We start from the raw sequence: 18,083 nt of genomic DNA, 5'->3' as shown, positions 1-18,083 counted from the left end.
AAAGGTCGATTTATCTTATAGATAGTATGTATGTTTGCATAAAATTTAAGAGACCAGCATTATAAAGCAAAAACAAAAACGAACTAACTCTGTTGCAGGCATGAATTTCTATTAATCGAACATTATAAATTGGCGAAAACTGTAAAAAAAAACAATGTTTCTATCCGTATCGACATTGACATAATCATAGTCTCAACTTCAGATCCAAGCTTTCACAAGGCCTGTCAAGAAAATTTCCAACCCGGGAAGATCCTTGACTGATTGGGAATTTAACCCAATATCTAAAAGTGTCAACTCAGAACATATTAGAGATCTGCCACTATTCAGAAATACTCGATATAACCATCTTATGATAAGATAGTTTACGACAATTCTGAATGAGCTATCCCCATTCCAGTTTCCACTTCAGACCCCATATAAAATTTCATTGTGTATCACTATTCTGCCAGTGTTCACTATTAACGTAGTCCAGACCTACCAAACGCCGCCCGGTAAAGCTTTCCAAACAACTTAATACAGATTTTAAGTTGTTTGGAAAGCTCGTGTCGCTTCAAATGATGACAAAATCGAAACGTTGATCAAGAATAATCCTCTGGACGTGACAAATGAATAAGCAGATTATCTACAGATACCTAAAACCACCGTTCATGTGGATCTGGCGAAACTTGGTTATGTAAATCGTTACTATGATTGGGCTCCACAAAATATGACCAAAAGAACCTTCAGTAGATAGCATTTCAGCAAGTCGCAACGCTTCAAAAAATGCAACGAAAATGCCGTTTTGAAGCAAACCGTGACGGGTGATGAAAACGGGTAGTTTACAACACTGTGGAGTGAATGAAAACTTGGGGTAAGCGATATAATTGAAAATACCCCAAAGCTGATCTTCACTCGAAGAAAGTCATACCCTGTGTCTGGTGGGAATAAATTCTGTATTGTGAGCTTCTACCAAGACACCCATTCGATACATTGCTATAACTACTGCTCGCAATTGGACAACCTCAAGGCAGCTACCCAGAACCAAAATCCATAATTAGTGAATGTGATACTTGTCGTGTTTCGTCAGGGAAACGGCAAACTTCATGTCTTTTTGACCAGAGTGAATTATTTTGGAGTCTGGCCAGGAAGTGCTATCGCTCCAGCGGAACTAACCGGCTATTGCACCTTCAGATTTTTTAGATCTTTTTAAGTTACGTGAAAGATGGCAAATGATTTTGGTACAAAATTGAATTTAATTGCATTGGATTGTGAGCATTCATTTGTCTATAAAGACGCGTCCACATTACGCCAATAGGCCTTGGCCGCCCGGTAAAGCCGACTAAGGCGGCGGTGACACTGGATGCAGAGAAGTGATCGTACGAATTGTATGCAATAGTGAAAGTAAACAACCACATTGAGTTGTATTGGTGTGGTTACATTGCTTCCCCCTTGCTTCGTTCGAATTCGTCTGTCTCTATCGAACAAAATTGTTTGTTTCTATTCGTACAATCAAATTTTCGTGCGTACTCCTATCCAAAGTAACCTTAGCCTAGATGTGGACGTACCGCCCGGGCTTGCCGACGTGCCGAAAACCGACTCGAATCAAACCGAACCCAAACCGAAACAAGTGGGTCCGGTTCGAGAAAGTCTAACCAAAACAAAACGAAGTAAATTAGCGTTGACGACAAAGTGCTTCGTGTGTACGTGACGGCTTCGTGCATCCGATGGGACTTGGCTTCGTGCACCCGATGGGGCGTCCACATTACATAACGAACCGAATATGCCGCCTGGTACAGGCCGATCGGTATCATTCGGCATAATGTGGACGCGCCTTAAAATTATGCTTTTGTTTTTCTCAAAAATCGTTACGAACTTTCCGGACAACCCAATATGACCTATCCTGATTTCTTCCTGATTTTTATTTTCACTAATCCTGATTTTTGAAAATTATAGTTCACGCCTGCTTTCACGCCTTTCCTCGCTCACGTGCAACGGATTCTGTACTTTTCGGCTTTTCGTTTCCGCTCCTCGTCGCCAGATGTGGTGATCCCGATTCGGATCTATTCTTATTTCTTCTATTTTATTCTGTCTTTCTTTATTTTATACTATATTTTATTCTGCCTTTCTTTTTACAATTCATTTCGAAGCCAACTACTATTTTCTGATAAATAGCACAGTTAGCATTAGCATCAGCATCGAACAAGCTGCACAATATTATAGGTGATACGAATTCAAAACTGTTAAGTTGGAAGCTCGAATCATTCTGTTACTGAAACTCTTAAATGAATGCTTGCCCCCAAAAGTTGAGGATTGTTCTAGTCACGTCCTTGCAACTGCAAAGGAGGGGAAAGGAATGTCAGTTCGACATTTACTTGAGAGGGATGCAGAGAAGTCTACAAACTCTCATAAATGCTTGTTATTACTGTTTATTGGATGGTACTTAAAGGTACCATACTGTTCGTTGGTACGTATTATTCTGGAGTACTATGCCTCTGTTTCGTCCCTCTTCTACGTAATTCATACACTGATGATCGAACGGGTGGAGAAAAGATTTTTACGTCATGCTCTGAGACGATTTCCATGGAACGATCCTACCAAGAAACCATTGAACAATGGTGTTAAGCTAAGAAATCAACCCAACAATAGATGTCAACGAGTAAGAGACTTAGGCGTGGTCTTAGATTCGAAACTAACCCTCGTTGATCATTATAATACAATCATCCATAGAGCAAATAATATGTTGAGCTTCATCAAACACTTTAGTTACCATTTCCATGATCGGTACACGATAAAAACATTGTATATTACATACGTCAGATCAATTCTCGAATACTGTAGTATTATACGGTCCCCCTACATTACTTCACACGAAGACAGAATTGCATCTGTACAAAAACAATTTTTATTATTTGCACTTCGTAAACTAGGCTGGTCTTCATATCATCTCCCTCCATATGAAGCACGCTATATGCTAATCAATATTAAAAGCCTAAAAGAACGTCGGAACTCTGCCATGATTCTATTTATTATTGACATCATATCACAACGGGTGGACTCAGAAGAAATATTAGGAAACCTAAATTTTTACGCACCGATTAGGCACCTGAGAAACCCTAACATTTTCTACATGGATTACCGAAGAACGAATTATGCCAAATATAGTTCTATTAATCGTATGATGAGCCTCTGTAACGAACACAGCGAAATAATTGATGTAACCATGTCAAGGTCAATACTTAAAGACTATCTGAATAGAATAAGATATAGTTAAACTTCACTGTAATATTTGGGCAGCATAGTTAGAGCCATTTTAGTGATGTGGTATCTAACCTAGTACGGCCATAATAATGAACTTCAAACGCGTTTTTCTCGAAACTAGTTTTTTCAAACTGGCGTACACAATATCTCAAGTTATACTGAACCGATTCATGTCGAATTTATATGAATACAATCTGTAGGCATCTCGCTATCGCATGAGCCTCTAAAAAAATATTTTTAAAATTTTACTATCTTTAAAAAATCGGAACACGTTAGAAAAATCGTTTTAAACCGCATTTTGTTTTTCAAACGGCTGTCAATTTGTCAAAAAACATGTTTTTGGCTTCATGCGATAGCGGGGTCTCTACTGATTCAGAATCTGTTTAATTTTTTTGTTTCAGATAACCAGAAGGGTTCGAATCGTGTACGCAATGGCACAACTTTTTTTGAATCCCATCACTTCATTAACTCTTAACTATTCTAGTTATGCACATTTTTTCTCTGTTCAATTTTTGTTTTATTGTTAGAAGATAGACGAACAAATAGTGATATAATGGATAGTAAAAATATTCTTCGTTTTATTTCTGCGGAGCTCGAAAAAACGTCCGAAATTCGTGTCTCTACAGTAGAATACCCCCTTAAGGGAGGACCCCGTTCTGGAAAATCGAAGAAATCGAATTTTTGTTTTTTTGCATTTTTGGAAAGCCTAAAAGGCCTAAAAGGTTGTCCTAAAAGGATTTTTCGAATTTGATTTCGTCGGAAAGTTACAGCCAAAAGTATGAAGTCACCTCAAGGATATAGTATTGCTGTACAAGTTTTCAAACCCGTTTTTCTCGAAACCATGTTTTTTTCAGCTGGTATCGATATCTCAGCATCTACTCGACCGATTTGGCTGAATTTTTTTATCAGCATGTTAAAATTAATTATCTAAAGCGTTACATTGTTAGAGACGAATGAACTGCAAAGTTTAAAGACTCTCAAAAACAAAGAACGAACGAACGTTACATAGCCGTTTTTGATATCTTATTTTTTCGATTTTTTATGGGCTAAAAGCCAGAATAACAGCTAGTTATTTTTCATAAAAAATAACTCATTTTTAACAAAAATGGCCTCCATTTTGGAAATTTTTCGAATTTTCAAATCCCATATGTATTGTCCTATAGCAGTGGTGGCCAAACTTTAGGGCATTACGGGCGACTAATTATTCTAATGTTAGGCTGCGGTCTACCAACGTTGACTGTTACAAAAAGTCGTTAGAAAATGAATGTAGTACTAGACACCTTTTAACCCACCTGTACTCGCGCTCAAAATCATAACTTTTATAGTTGCGCACGGTGTCATAGATTTTGTGTGTCTCTGTAATTTTGATATATTTTATTGCTATTGCTATTTTTGGGCATTTTTTTGTAATTATTCAAATTTAAAAAAAAGATACAGTGATTTACCTCTTCTTCGACATACCGAGGCACACCCTAGTATCGCATTAGAGGCGATTGTGACCCGTAATTAGACATATCAAGAACCAGCACAATGTGCAAAATACATAATCTAGTAAAATGATTGGGAAATGGTCGAAAACACTCCTAAAAATGTATCGTGTTGTAGAAACATGCACAAAGGATGCTTACAAAAACGTCCAATAATCATATCTAAATATCCAGTAATTCGTATCGCATTACAGGTCTGTCCAATTAGCTAGATGTCCAATTAGAAGCAATTTACTTTTTCGAATTAAATGAAAAAATTGTAAGGAGTTGTATCTACACGACCGCATATTTTCGACGTAGAACTACGCAATTATATTATGCAATCCACTTGTTTACCACTTCGAATGTTATTTTAGAATGCATGGAAATTTTTGTAATAGATTATGTTCTTCGTTACAAATAAATTTGATGAACTCCTTTTACGTTTGACATGATGTCCGGGACACAAAAATATGTGAACGGAAGAATTGTCAAACGATCAAACGGTTCTCAAACCGCGAAAGTTCATTCACCTCTAGTATCTGAAATGACGATTTTCCCTGGCTTCTCAGTTTAAAAGTACGTTTTAGGGAAATATATTCCGGTCTGCACAACGACAAGCGAGTGCAAAAGTACTCAACACTAGAGACGTCGGTTAATCGTTCGATTAATTCAAATAATCGAATATCTGCAATTTTATCCGAGTAATTTTGTATCGAATAATGAAAAATCAAAATATGAATACATCGAATAAATATCACAGTAATCGCGATTAATGAAAAAGGAAACAATTTTTTTCAAAAAATACAGTGCAAAATTTAAACTTTGTTTGTCGAAATTCATCGATTATGCTAAACCACTTACGGTTGAAGCATAAAAATAATTCCCTGATGGTGGAGGAGACTGGGGAGAAGAATTCAGCGTTTGCAGGAGTAAATAGCGGAATAGAAGGATGTGATCTAATCTCCCGTACTAAAGTGGTAGTATTCAAATTCAGAGTGCCAAGGAAAATACTAGTGGTCAATGATTCTACAAAAATACTTCTTTTGAACTAGTAGTTATAGGGACCAAGTAGAAATTTTCAAATAAATCTGCTATTTCAACAACATTTGAAGAACAGGTAGTTTTGAACACAAAAAATTGTATGTTGGTGCAATTAAAATATTTTGCATCATTTGCATGATGTGCTCTTTTTTCAATCGCCCGCAAAAAATCACGAAATGGTAAATTTATCAATCTACTGAATTACCATTCAAAAACTACTATTCTGCTTATTATGCATAATTTTTTTTTATTATAAATGTCTGTGCATCTCGATTACAAGAAATAAATATTCGCTCGATTAATCGAATTCTGAAAGACAATTATTCGAATGAATCGATTATTTGGCCCCACGATTAATCGATAATCGAATAAACGAAAAATTTAGACATCTCTACTTAACACCAAAAAATACCCCCGACTTGCATGTATATTTGCAGGTACATTAATTTTGAAGTTCGTGTTAGGGAAACACAACTCAGTGGGCAAAAAATATCCCCGACTTACATCTTTTTACAAAGCGGATTCCCCCAGGCACATTGATTTAGAAGTCTGTGTTAGGGAAACACAGCTTGGTGGAATCAAAAATACCCCCGACTTGCATGTATATTCGCAGAGCGTATTTCCTCAGGTACATCGATTTTGAAGTCTGTGTTGGGGAAACCGTAAATCGGGCCAATCAAAACTTGACAGTTAAGGCGTTTAAATAACGCTTGACATTTTACAGTTATTCAATTGTTCATCTCATAGAAAATAATATTTTATTAATTGCGATAGACGCGTATTTCCTATCAATTGATGCAAACATCTTTCCGATCGGTTAAGAAATGTTAGAGTTATAAGCATTCAAAATATGGGTAGGATTAGCACACCAATCCGCAGAATAAATGTATGGGAAAAAGGTTCTTCCAGTTTTTCTGAATTGAAACCGTTTAGAGATTAGCGAATTGTAATGTATAGCATATCAAACAAATCTTAGAGAATTTCCGATTCGATTGGCATGCAAATCATGAGAATTCGTGCACAGTGAAAGTAGTTATTAACGTTAACTTTATTTCATAAAAACGTGACCTGTATTCTGATTTGGCACCCTTCCTGAAAGACGTAGTTCTACGTCAAAAAAAATATATTTAAAATATTTTTCTTCAACTTCATTCAGTTTCAATAGTCATTCAGCCTCCTCAAAACAAAGCTATTGATTCTCGCTCTGTGAAAACGAGATTGTGAGATGATTAATTAAAGAAAATACATAGGGCATACATAATAAATATCCAGTGATAAATTATTCTAATAATAAATATCGGTTACTAAATAATTGATAAGTAATACTCCGTTTTCCGTAAAGCTCATCAATCAATATCGTTGATTTTTTTTAAATTGTCATTTATGAATATCCAAAGCATTTGTTTCCCATAAAAATACACCCAAGATGATTATTATATTCCTCAATTAACTATAAGTATTAGAACTATCTATCGGAAATATTGGCCCCTATTATGTACACCCAGGTTTTTTTTACGCGGGGGATACGTACCTCGTAAAAAAACCGCATAAAAACCACGTTAATTGGAAAATCCGCGTAAAAAAAACGCGTTAATTGAAAAATCCGCGTAAAAAAAACGCGGTAATTCGCGTTAATTGGAAAATCCGCGTAAAAAAACCATTTCACGTAATGATAGATATCAAATGGGACTATCTTTACGTAGAACGGAAGTAAAAAGTTGAGTGTTGCTCGCATCCGAAAACCCGTAGTTTTTTCCTGCAATTTCGTTGGTTACTGGTAGCTATAGTTCGGTTTTCCTCACGAATGAGGTCATCTGCTGTTGCTAGAAGATTTCCTAGTAATTTGTACACTCTTCTGCCGATGCACGTACCACTGTTGGACCGTCCAGAGCTAAGTAGACAGGGAAAGACATTCACGAATAACTGCCCGTAAAAACCCCGTCCCGTTGTACCGCCCGGCGTGCTCCCCGTTACCCAACACCTTAAATTCACGTAAGAATCGTGATAAGGTGCGGCACTAAGCACTAAACTCCGTTACAAGTACAAATAATTTGCTCTGAGGGAACATAAAAAAAAACCGCGTTAATTGGAAAATCCGCGTAAGAAAAACCTCGTAAAAAATAACCGCGTAAAAAAAACAAATCACAAATCGTAACTCGTGTACTTACAGACTGTGCGCATCTCTGTAATATTGCTATTGTGTATTTTTAGGCGTTATTGATATTTATTCAAAGGAAAATATAAAATTGAATGAAAACACTCCAGAAAATATTTTTTCTTTAACTTGATTAATAATAGTCATTTAATTCAACCACCTCATTGATTCTCGGTCTGTCAGACCGTATGCGCGAGTATAGAAGGGTTAAAGTAAAACATCCGGAACGCAACAAGCAAACCAAACAGCTCGAAAAATTATGCCGACTGCTTTCACCCGATAGTTACAAATACAGCGAAATAGAGCTAACAAAAAAAAGACAAATTTCTGCATAACTCGAAAACTATCAAACAAATGGAGCCAAATTAGGCATATGGAAGTTTTAGTGTGCAATAAATGTTTCTATGGCTAGACACTCCTCCTCCTCTCAAACTTAGCATATAGAGATTTTAGGGATCAATAAACGTTCTTCTTCTTCTTTTTTGCTTTAAGAGGGTTGAAACTTTTAAGTTCATTCGCCTCTAGGATAAACGTTTCTATGGTAATTCGACACTCCTTCTCCCTCTCTAAAGGGGGGCTCCCATACAAATAATACACAAATTTCTCCATAACTCGAGAACTAATCAAGCAAATTGAGCCACATTTGGGATGTGAGGGTTTTTGGGTACGAGAAATGTTTCTATGATGATATGACATCCCTCCCTCCTCTGGAATGGAGAGGGGGTCCCATAAAAATAATGCACATATTTCAACCAAGCATATTCCAACCAAACATGACAATTGAAAATTATCGGAAAACTCTGAAGGAAATGGGTAAATTCGAAAAATTCAATTCGCATGTGTCCTACAGTTACATATTGACAAGCGTTGTTAGTTCATTTGATGTTCGCGCTAAGGAAATTGATCTTCGTTCGAAAATGGAAATGGATTTTAATGTGATAAAACGCACTCCTATATCTTCTTCTATCTATATAAATAAAAATAGATCGCCGGATGTGTTGAGAAGAGCAAAACTCGAGAAAGGAATTGTCCGACTTAGGGCTGTCTTCATTCATTTATATTTTCTGTATCAAACATTTATTCCATGTAACGGAGAAACATGTTATTTAAAAGTGGATAAAAAATCTTGTACGAGAATTGTGTCTGAAAATAATCTGATATTATAATGTCGAGTTTTGGTAGAAGTACTGACATTTTATAGTAAAAAAAAATTTAAAGGGTAGATTAGAAGATCAAACAATGAACAGCTCGGCGATTGGACCCATGAACGTGCGCTTAGTTAGAAAACGTGAATGTCACAACGACAAATAAATTTTGGGCGGAACGAAGTTGGCCGGATCAGCTAGTATACCATAAACAGTAACCAAAATAATCAAACACTTCACTTTATTCCTGGCATCCGAAGAAAAATCACGAACATTTAGATCGTTTTCCGACCTTCCAGACAGGGTTGGAGATCGACCAGACGCGTTACAATGCAGCGGATGTTTATTTTCGATACAATTAAAGGAGATATTGACTGTCCTGAACTGCACGGTTTCCGTTAAACGTTCCTCCTTGACGCTTTTGGAACTCATGTTTACTAGCCATTCCTTATCACAGAACGAATTACGGCTGCAACAACCCGTTTGATACATGTCTTCGTATGTTTAATGGTGTTTGTGACGTATTCGACTTCAATTTGACTAAAAATGCTTTTCGATCTATGATTACTAATTATACCTAGTTTGTAACGAAACAAAATCTGTACAGTCTGAAACAGTCTGTACGAATAGTCGAAGACTGTGTTAGAATAATAGCGAATTCGTTTTTAAAACTGAGTCAGTGCCAAACTGACTCTGTAATAAAAAAACCGTTTTCAGTTTCACGAATGCGGTGGTTTGTTGGTGTGCGTTATATAGTCTGATTTGTTTATATTTACGACGGCAAATGTACAGTGTCGACGTCTGGTGGTGATATTAGTGCTTGGGAGGTAAATTGTTCTCCATCAGATCAGAAGGGCCAAGTGCAGTGTAAGCATATAAAAGTTTGAATGAAAATTTTTACTTAATATTGTTTGATTACCTAACACATGTAGTTCTGACACTCACTTAAACATTTGTCGATGCATTTCCTGTTTGTTCCACAAATAATTACTATTATAATATAAAACCATCATTAGACACAGTTTTCGTTCAATATTCTGCGATATCGGAAAAAAAACTTTTATTTAATCACATAAAATAAATATTCGATACGTTAAAGTAAATTTTCATTCATAATTTTGATTTTGAAATTTATTCCACCTGAATATCCATCATTATTTTCACCTCCCAATGAAAGCACACGTAGCTTAATGCCGTCTACTCTACTCTTCAAAATCAGAATCCGAATTGGATTACGATTCCAATAATACAAAAGCAAAAGCAGCAGGTTTTCCATTTTAATAGTCTTTATTTTTAGATTTCCCAAAACAATATTCGGAACTTGACAGTTCAGTATAGTTGTATTGGTGAACCCGAGTGCCAACCCGTGAAACATCTCAGTGCGAAACTAACAGCTTTCGGGGCGAACTAGTGCGACACTGAGTGCGAAACTGAGTGAATAAAAAAACGTTTTGACAGCAGTTAGTGCGGCACTGGGGTTGAAACTGGACAAAAACGAATTCGCTATAAAATAAATGAAGCTGAGACTGAAGGACCGTTCGGATGCAATCTACAATGTTTACAAAAATGTTTCCACAAAAATATATTCATCCTGTGCTTCTTACATTGTAGTATGGTACAGTTATCTAGTTGTATCATTACAATTAAGCGAACATTCAACAAGTAAAAAACTTATATAGTACACAACGTGTAGCATGGTTCTTATTCTTCCCCAATTCGTTCTTGTTTTCTCAACTGTCGAAAAAACATATTTGAATAGACGATAGCAATGAGAGTAATGAAGAAAACGATAATAATAAAAACAAAAAAATTTTACAGTAACTTCAAGCGGAAATATTCAAATTTGTTGAAACAATCCGCTACTGGGGCGAAATGCTACAAAATCGCACAAATTGTACTGCTTACTATTAAACGCAAACTCAGTTCTAGTGGAAGATTACGGTCACACGTAATTATCAGGCAGAGTTCCCCACCGTTCTCCGATCATTTCTGATCGGGCTCAATCCAGCTCGATTTTGTTTTGAAGGCACTCAATATCTCATGGATCATGTTTCTCAAAAACCCCCCTTATAACTCAGTAGCTGTAACTATAACGGCTTTTTACCCTGATTACATTCCTCCAGAATTTCGGTTAGGGCTGTTTGCGTTGCTGCCACCGTGACTGCTGTTGTTGCCACTGGGTCCGGCTAGTGGCATCGATGTGGAAATAGCTTTTAGCACTTCTTCCTGCAACGAAGTGGGCGGATCAGACAGAATGTCTGTGGTCGTCGAAAGTTGCCTCAGTTTGTTCGAAACCGCTGTGAAAATTAAAAAAAATTATCAATCTTTTAATCTATGATTGCATTTGCTGTAAGTTCAAACCTGGCCTTAACTCCACCAGTGAGCAATGTTGATCGACCCACAGTTGCGAAGTACGACACATTTCGTCTATGTTGGCAACGGAAACAGTTTGATTGAAGGTATTCATCAGCGGTTCGAAAATTAGGCCAAACTATCAAAAAAATAAGATTGTTCTACGTTCCAATCAATTTTAGATATACAAAGTCACTTACGATCCAAAATTTCCAATTATCGAGTGTTCGTTGTCGCACATATTGGTGGTACAGCTCTTGAACACGACCTGTCCGTTGACGTGACACAGGAGCACCACTTGCTGGCAGCGCGGTTTGTAAATTACTGATAGCGTGAAAATAGATTTATTCAATATTCGTCCCTCAAAAAAGATTTACAATTATTAAGAACTACCTCAGCGAGTTGTTAAGTGCATCAATTTCTCTACGCAATGCGTCCATTTTCTCGTTGGTTGCCGCACGCTCCGATCGTAGTTGCTTGATGTACTCTGCGCCCTTGTGCAACATTGCGGCTTTGCTCAACTGTAAGAAAGATAACAATAGGAAAAGATCTCGGTTGGAATCAGCTTCCCTCTTGGGCTCAATTCAAAGCCCACCTTGGCGTTTGGATTCTGCTGCAGCTGGGGGATAAGTAAGTGCAGCGTATCGAAGCCATTCTTGATATTGTAGCGACGCTTTTGCTCGGCGTGAATGTGTCCGGTGCGTCGCTGGTTGTCGGTTCGCGTATGTTGCTGTTGGATAAATTTGCTAGTCGCACCACTACCACCACCCCCGCTGCTACTAACGCTGCCCGCACTATCGGTTGTGCCAGACCCGACGCCAATCGGTGACATTGGTGCATCGTTATCCAGTACTGACTCAGCCGAAAGGCTCTGATTAGACAAGGAAATGCCAGCACAGGGGGTAGACGAAGCGAAGGTCAACACGGAATTGTGTCCCGGAAGATTACTCAATGATGGAAGCTGTGCTTGCGGTTGGTTCTGGGGACTCTGTGCGGATTGACTGAGTTGCAGATGGGAAGATGTCGGAGAAATGGGACTTCCCAGCGAGTGCTGTTGGAAGGTTTGAAGCGGCTGCTGCTGTGGCTGCGTCTGTTGTTGACGATGAGCAATGTGTTGACTGGATTGTTGTTGTTGCTGCTGCTGCTGTTTCTGCAAGGATAACTTATTTATGGCACTTGAGGATGTACTGTGTTGCTTCATGTTGAGAAGAGCAGCCGTATCTGCAATAGAAAAGAGTGAATGGGTAGAGTTAAAATCAGATGTGACAACAGTCATTCTCGTCTTACGAAGGAGAAGAAAAAATGGAAGTCTTATATTTCCTCTCAAACGAAGCAGCAACGATGCAATTGACGAATTTACGTTGGATTTACAACTAGATGGCTCAGCGAGTAAAATGATGATGTTTTGTTTTTGACGTAGGACTACGTCTTACATTGAGGGTGCTAAACCAGAAAACAGGTCACGTTTTTATGAAATAAAGTTAACGTTCATAGCTATTTTTACTGCGAACGGATTTAAGCATACCAATCGAGTCGGAAATTTTCTAAGATTTGTTTTATATGCTATACATTACAATCCCATAGTCTGTATATGGTTTATATTGATAAAAATTGGAAGCATGCCCATTTCCCCATATATTTGTTCTGTCCATTTGTGTGCTTTCCCGAACAGAGCTGTCAATAACGGGCAACTAATGCACCCGCTAGAATAGAAACCGGAGACGAATGAATCACTAGATTCAAAGTCTCCGTAAACAAAGGAAAAGAAGAAGAAGAAGATGCCTCTCGTTGAATACTCAGTGCAATGCGTGCATGCATATAAAGAAACAAATTATGGCATATGACCAGGGTTGCCAATAATAATTTTCAAAAAACTGAAAGATCGCTCTTTAAAAAACTGAAAGAAAACTGGATCCTGTAAAACCGTTTTATTTTAAAAAGATTGCCAATAAAACGATTTTTTACCCATTCCAATGATTGAGAAATATAATCTCCTTTGAAGCTTCATGTCGTATTCATATATTCATTCATAAAATGGCGAAATAAAAAATTAATTAAGCATATAAGTCGAGGAGATCAAAATGATGTTTTCCACTACTCGAACATTACTGTAAACCAATATTTGAGGATCTTTCTTTCTAGAAAATTTTAGAATATTTTTTCATTGGGTCCCATAATATTATTTCAATACTAAAAAGAGCACATTCAATACCAAAGCACCAGGGCAATACTGCTCCAGTGTTACTGTGGTATTGAAATAATAAAATATTGGTATTGAAAAGCTATTTCTCTCCAATTTTGATATTATTCTTTAGTATTTTACTTTTATATCAGACTTGTCCAAACTTAATTTGGGTATCAAGATCAAAACGAGGTTCCTTAAATATTTCCTCCTGCTCGAGAATATACTTTTGGAAAAATATCCATAGTATACATACTTGCTAAATAAACATTATAGTGCTTATGTATTTTATGCAAAGACTGCAGTTTTTTTTTCGAAATATGCATCAAATAGGAGAGTTTAGATCATGCGTAATATTAATGCTATTTAGAACTAAAAATCCTTTGAGAGACCATTAGAAACTAATATCCCTTTGATGTAACCGGGGACAAAATTACTTGGGTTTTATGCTCATGCCAATCAAAGTCAATGGAGCTCATTGACACTAAGGTCTACTGAAATTTAAAACGATTAGGAGGGCCTATAACATTTGATGATTATATAAACTCAAAGCCAGCATAGCACACGAGCTCTATGAACCTATTTGGGTAAGACTATGAACATTGCTAGTTGAAATGGTAGTCCTAGAAATTCGGAAGAGTAAGCAAGAAAAAAAATAACACTGAGTTGAGTGTGAAATAAAATAAAGATCAATCCAAGGTAAACGCAAATGGGATCGAACGAACAATAAATGTAATAAAAAAACTAAATTTGGCCAGGGTTAGGAAGTGTAAGTGAGGGATATTGTTTATACATTTTGAATTTATTTTACATAAAATGGGTAAAACTGAAGCACACATATAAAAAACTGGATAAAACTGGATAATATTTGAAAAAACTGGAAGATTTTAGGGTTTAACTGTTTGACTGGATCGGGTGAAAAAAACTGGAAGAATCCAGTTTAAACTGGAACATTGGCAACGCTGCATATGACCAATTAGTGTATTGTTCTTGCAAACGCAAGAAAGAATCGTTGCTTCTCGAAATGATTCTACAAAACCACGCAAGCCATCAAACCATTCCAGGGCCGCGGAACTTTTTACTAAAGTGTTATTTATGAAATTTCCACGTGTTCGCAAATAATATCCGAATTGATAAACCAACAAATTTCAAAAGAAAAAAGATTGTGTAGTCCTACGTCCTAAGCGGTCGTGTCTCGGATACAACCCCTAGATTTTTTTTGGTATAAAATTCATTAATTTTTTTAGAAAAATCAGAATTTATCTTCAAATTTCTCGGTTTCACGTATTCTTTGTACGCTAAAAAGATTAGAAAATCGCCATTTTACAATGTGTATATTTTGAAGAATGGATAGGTATAAGTGTTATTTTTTTCCACTAGGTAATCGATGAGTAGCCTGTATTGCGCTTAAAGTACTGCAAAACCTTCTCGTATCGGCCCTTACATTATCAATGATATCATCCAACTCAATATGATATCGATTTCATTACCATTACCCACAGTATTCATAACCTGTATGCATCATCAAACTCAAAATTATCGAAGATTATCAATGACTTTGTTTCAATCGCGTGTTGAAACCATCGTAAATATACTAAGCCCTGACTTTCTTGTCATATACTGACGACATTTAATGGTTGAAATGAATCTAAATAGAAATATAATGAATAATCACGACAGAATCTTGCTTTTCAGTGCGTAGAATAAACAAAAATCATCACTTTTTTGGTTCTGAGCTCTAATGTAGGTGGTGCCATGAGCTGATTCAGCTTTGCGTAAATTCGTCAATATACATCATCGCGTTGCACACAAATGATGATAATTGTCATGCGGCCGCAAATCACGACGATTTCTAACCATAGCTGAAAATAGTCATTCTCGTCGAATGGAGAAGAGAAAATAAAAATCTTCGTGCTTCACGCTAATATCAATGGTCATCGTTATGTTGCATAATAGGAGCCATGACGATTCGCATTCGGGTGAAATGAACACACTTTTAACCAGTGGCGTTGACTGGGGGGTGCGGAGGGGCGGACCGCCCTGTATGCACGACTCGGTTTAACGGTAGCACGTCGGAGTGCTACCGTTAAACGGAGCATTGCGCCGAAAAGTATGCACCTCGCACTGGTGTGATCGATGTGCAGTATCACCCTGATGTCGTCTAAAGACGTTCGTACACACAGGTCGTCGCGTGAATGACGACGCTCGTAACGAAAGGGTTAAAATAAAAATATCAATGAAAATTAACTGTTCCGTATCGAACATGTATTCTATGTGGAAAAGTAACACGTTTTTTTCACAAATTTTGAAAAAAATATCAAACGAAAAATGTGTTTGATGATGTTGTTTATATTATAATGACGAGTTTTAGTGAAAATTTGACTTTTTGTTTCGTACAACAAATTGTTTTGCTTGAGTTGTTGTTCGTACACGAAAATTACTCGCACAAATAAAATGGCGTACAAAATTACGATATTTTGTTCAGAAATTGTAACAAGTTTATGAATTTTGTTAATTTAAATCCGTTTCTCAGTCTGTTTTGACGTCTTTGATTTCTATATAGGGGGGTCACTCTACGAAAAATGTAACGTTTATTAAGAGTTTTCAAATGCATATTACGCAGAATCGTTCTTACGGTATATGTTATAATATGTACCATTAGACGGGAAATTTTCCCAGCTTTTTTTTCGCCTGAGACTTCAACAGTGGAAATAATAAAACAAGTGAACAATTTAACAAATAAAAGAGGTATGTTTTGCGAGCGGATGCGAAAGTAAATCATGTATTATGCATTCTTTCATTCAACTTCGATCCCATGAATGTTGGATGCAACACAAAATTGTGCGAAATGATTCTTTCTATCAAACAAGATGCAAGATTTCATGCATCACTCAAATTTCGTGCAAGATTTCATCAAAGCAACGAGGAAAGTGTCCCCCATACAGTGATCTTTCGTTAGTTGGGCAGGGAAATCAACAAAATTATAGAATTTTATTCGTTAACTGGACTGCAAAACAGCAAAAGCAATTGAAGATGACATCTATTGTTGATACATAACTGCTTTGCAGCCCTGTTATAGATAAGTCCAGTTGAAGATAGTCCAGTAAGCGTACATCGGGGTGACGAATACCGTAAGCAAGTGTCTTCCGGGCTGCAGCAACATGGGCAATGGTACAGCGAAAAATGATATCAATACTAGGAGGATGGCAACGATTATCATGCTAGGGCTTATTGAGATCAGCATTACATCGCATCACAAAAATGGAACGAAGTGAAATATTAATAATCTTCATGACTCATATTCATAATTCTTAATGACTCAATTCCATCTATGATAGATTGAGCAGTAGAACCAATAGTCTACAAACGAACATTATTTTACCTGCTCTCTTTGCCTTAATGCCTTAAGACTAATAATAAGAATAAGACAATGGAAAGAAATCACAATACCTTTGCTCTACATAATTTCATATGTATTTTACCTCAAAATATAACGAAATCGTATTTTCAACTTGTGCTATATCGGTTATTTCAAGAGATAGAGAAAAACTTTGTTCTACAAAGATGTCTTAAATAATTGAAGCTACAACATTGTCGAACTATGTTTACTTCTATCTATAAAGATAAGAAAGTTAGATTTTTTATTTCATCGAAAATTTTGGTCTCCCTATTTTGGACGACATAAAAGCGAGCGCTCTATCATGAGTAACAACTTTGTCTAAGACGGTTTTTGTCTAGAGAATAACTGTCGAGCTCTAAATGCTAATTTCCACTTAAATGCATCTCCTGGACCATTGTGCAATGACGATATTTTTTTTTTGTTTATCGGTCCACATACACTTCATCTACCATTCCACCATGTTATATGCCACACTGATATTCATTAATCATGCTCAGTTAGACAGTTGAACTTCCTCACATAAGCTAATTTTCTTTTGTTGTTCGTCACAAACCGTTTGACGGTTATCAGTTCATATAACAAACGGCCCTTTTCGGGGCAACTATTTGGAGTTTCAACAGAGTCAAACTAACAGATTTCTGAATAATGAAAATAATTACATTTAAAAAAACAACTGTTCAGAACAATCACAGTCCTACGTCAAACTTCCGTTCGTGCCTCTAGCCTCAGACCCTTTTACTTTTTTTTTCTTACAAGATAGATAATAGATAATCTATATAAATATAAATGTAAGGCCAAATGTGTTGCTAAGCGCGAAATCCCAAGAGGGAATCGCCCGAATTAAGCCATCTCTATTTTGATGTATTCGTCTCTGCCCGTGGATCAATGTTATGGAGAGAAAAATCGGACAATTTTCGGAAAACTCTGAGGAAAGGTCGGAAAATTCGGAAAATTGATTTTCACATGTTTTAAAATTACATCATGATAAGCGTTGGCGGTCCATTAGATGTTTGCGCTATTGAAATTGATCTTTGTTTGAAAGTGGAAATGGATTTTCAGGGAAATAACGCACTCCTATATCTTTTATCTTCTATATCTATAT

At 36.7% G+C, this 18,083-nt stretch overlaps 1 protein-coding gene across 2 annotated transcripts in view; it reads right to left on the bottom strand.

The window, feature by feature from the left end:
* Positions 1-10,612: 10,612 nt before the first annotated feature.
* LOC129776991 (MLX-interacting protein) overlaps positions 10,613-18,083 on the bottom strand; it is a 133,141-nt gene continuing 125,670 nt past the window's right edge. For both annotated transcript variants that reach the window (XM_055783000.1, XM_055783001.1), the window contains 5 exons: positions 11,995-12,620; positions 11,793-11,920; positions 11,600-11,723; positions 11,409-11,538; positions 10,613-11,344 (listed from right to left, as the gene is read on the bottom strand). In XM_055783000.1, coding sequence (XP_055638975.1) covers positions 11,157-11,344; positions 11,409-11,538; positions 11,600-11,723; positions 11,793-11,920; positions 11,995-12,620 — 1,196 coding nt within the window. In that variant the 3' untranslated portion in view covers positions 10,613-11,156. The remainder of the gene's footprint in view (positions 11,345-11,408; positions 11,539-11,599; positions 11,724-11,792; positions 11,921-11,994; positions 12,621-18,083) is intronic.

This window comes from Toxorhynchites rutilus, chromosome 3, assembly GCF_029784135.1.
Source record: "Toxorhynchites rutilus septentrionalis strain SRP chromosome 3, ASM2978413v1, whole genome shotgun sequence".
NCBI lineage: Eukaryota > Metazoa > Arthropoda > Insecta > Diptera > Culicidae > Toxorhynchites > Toxorhynchites rutilus.
This window is presented reverse-complemented; position numbering and strand designations above follow the sequence as displayed.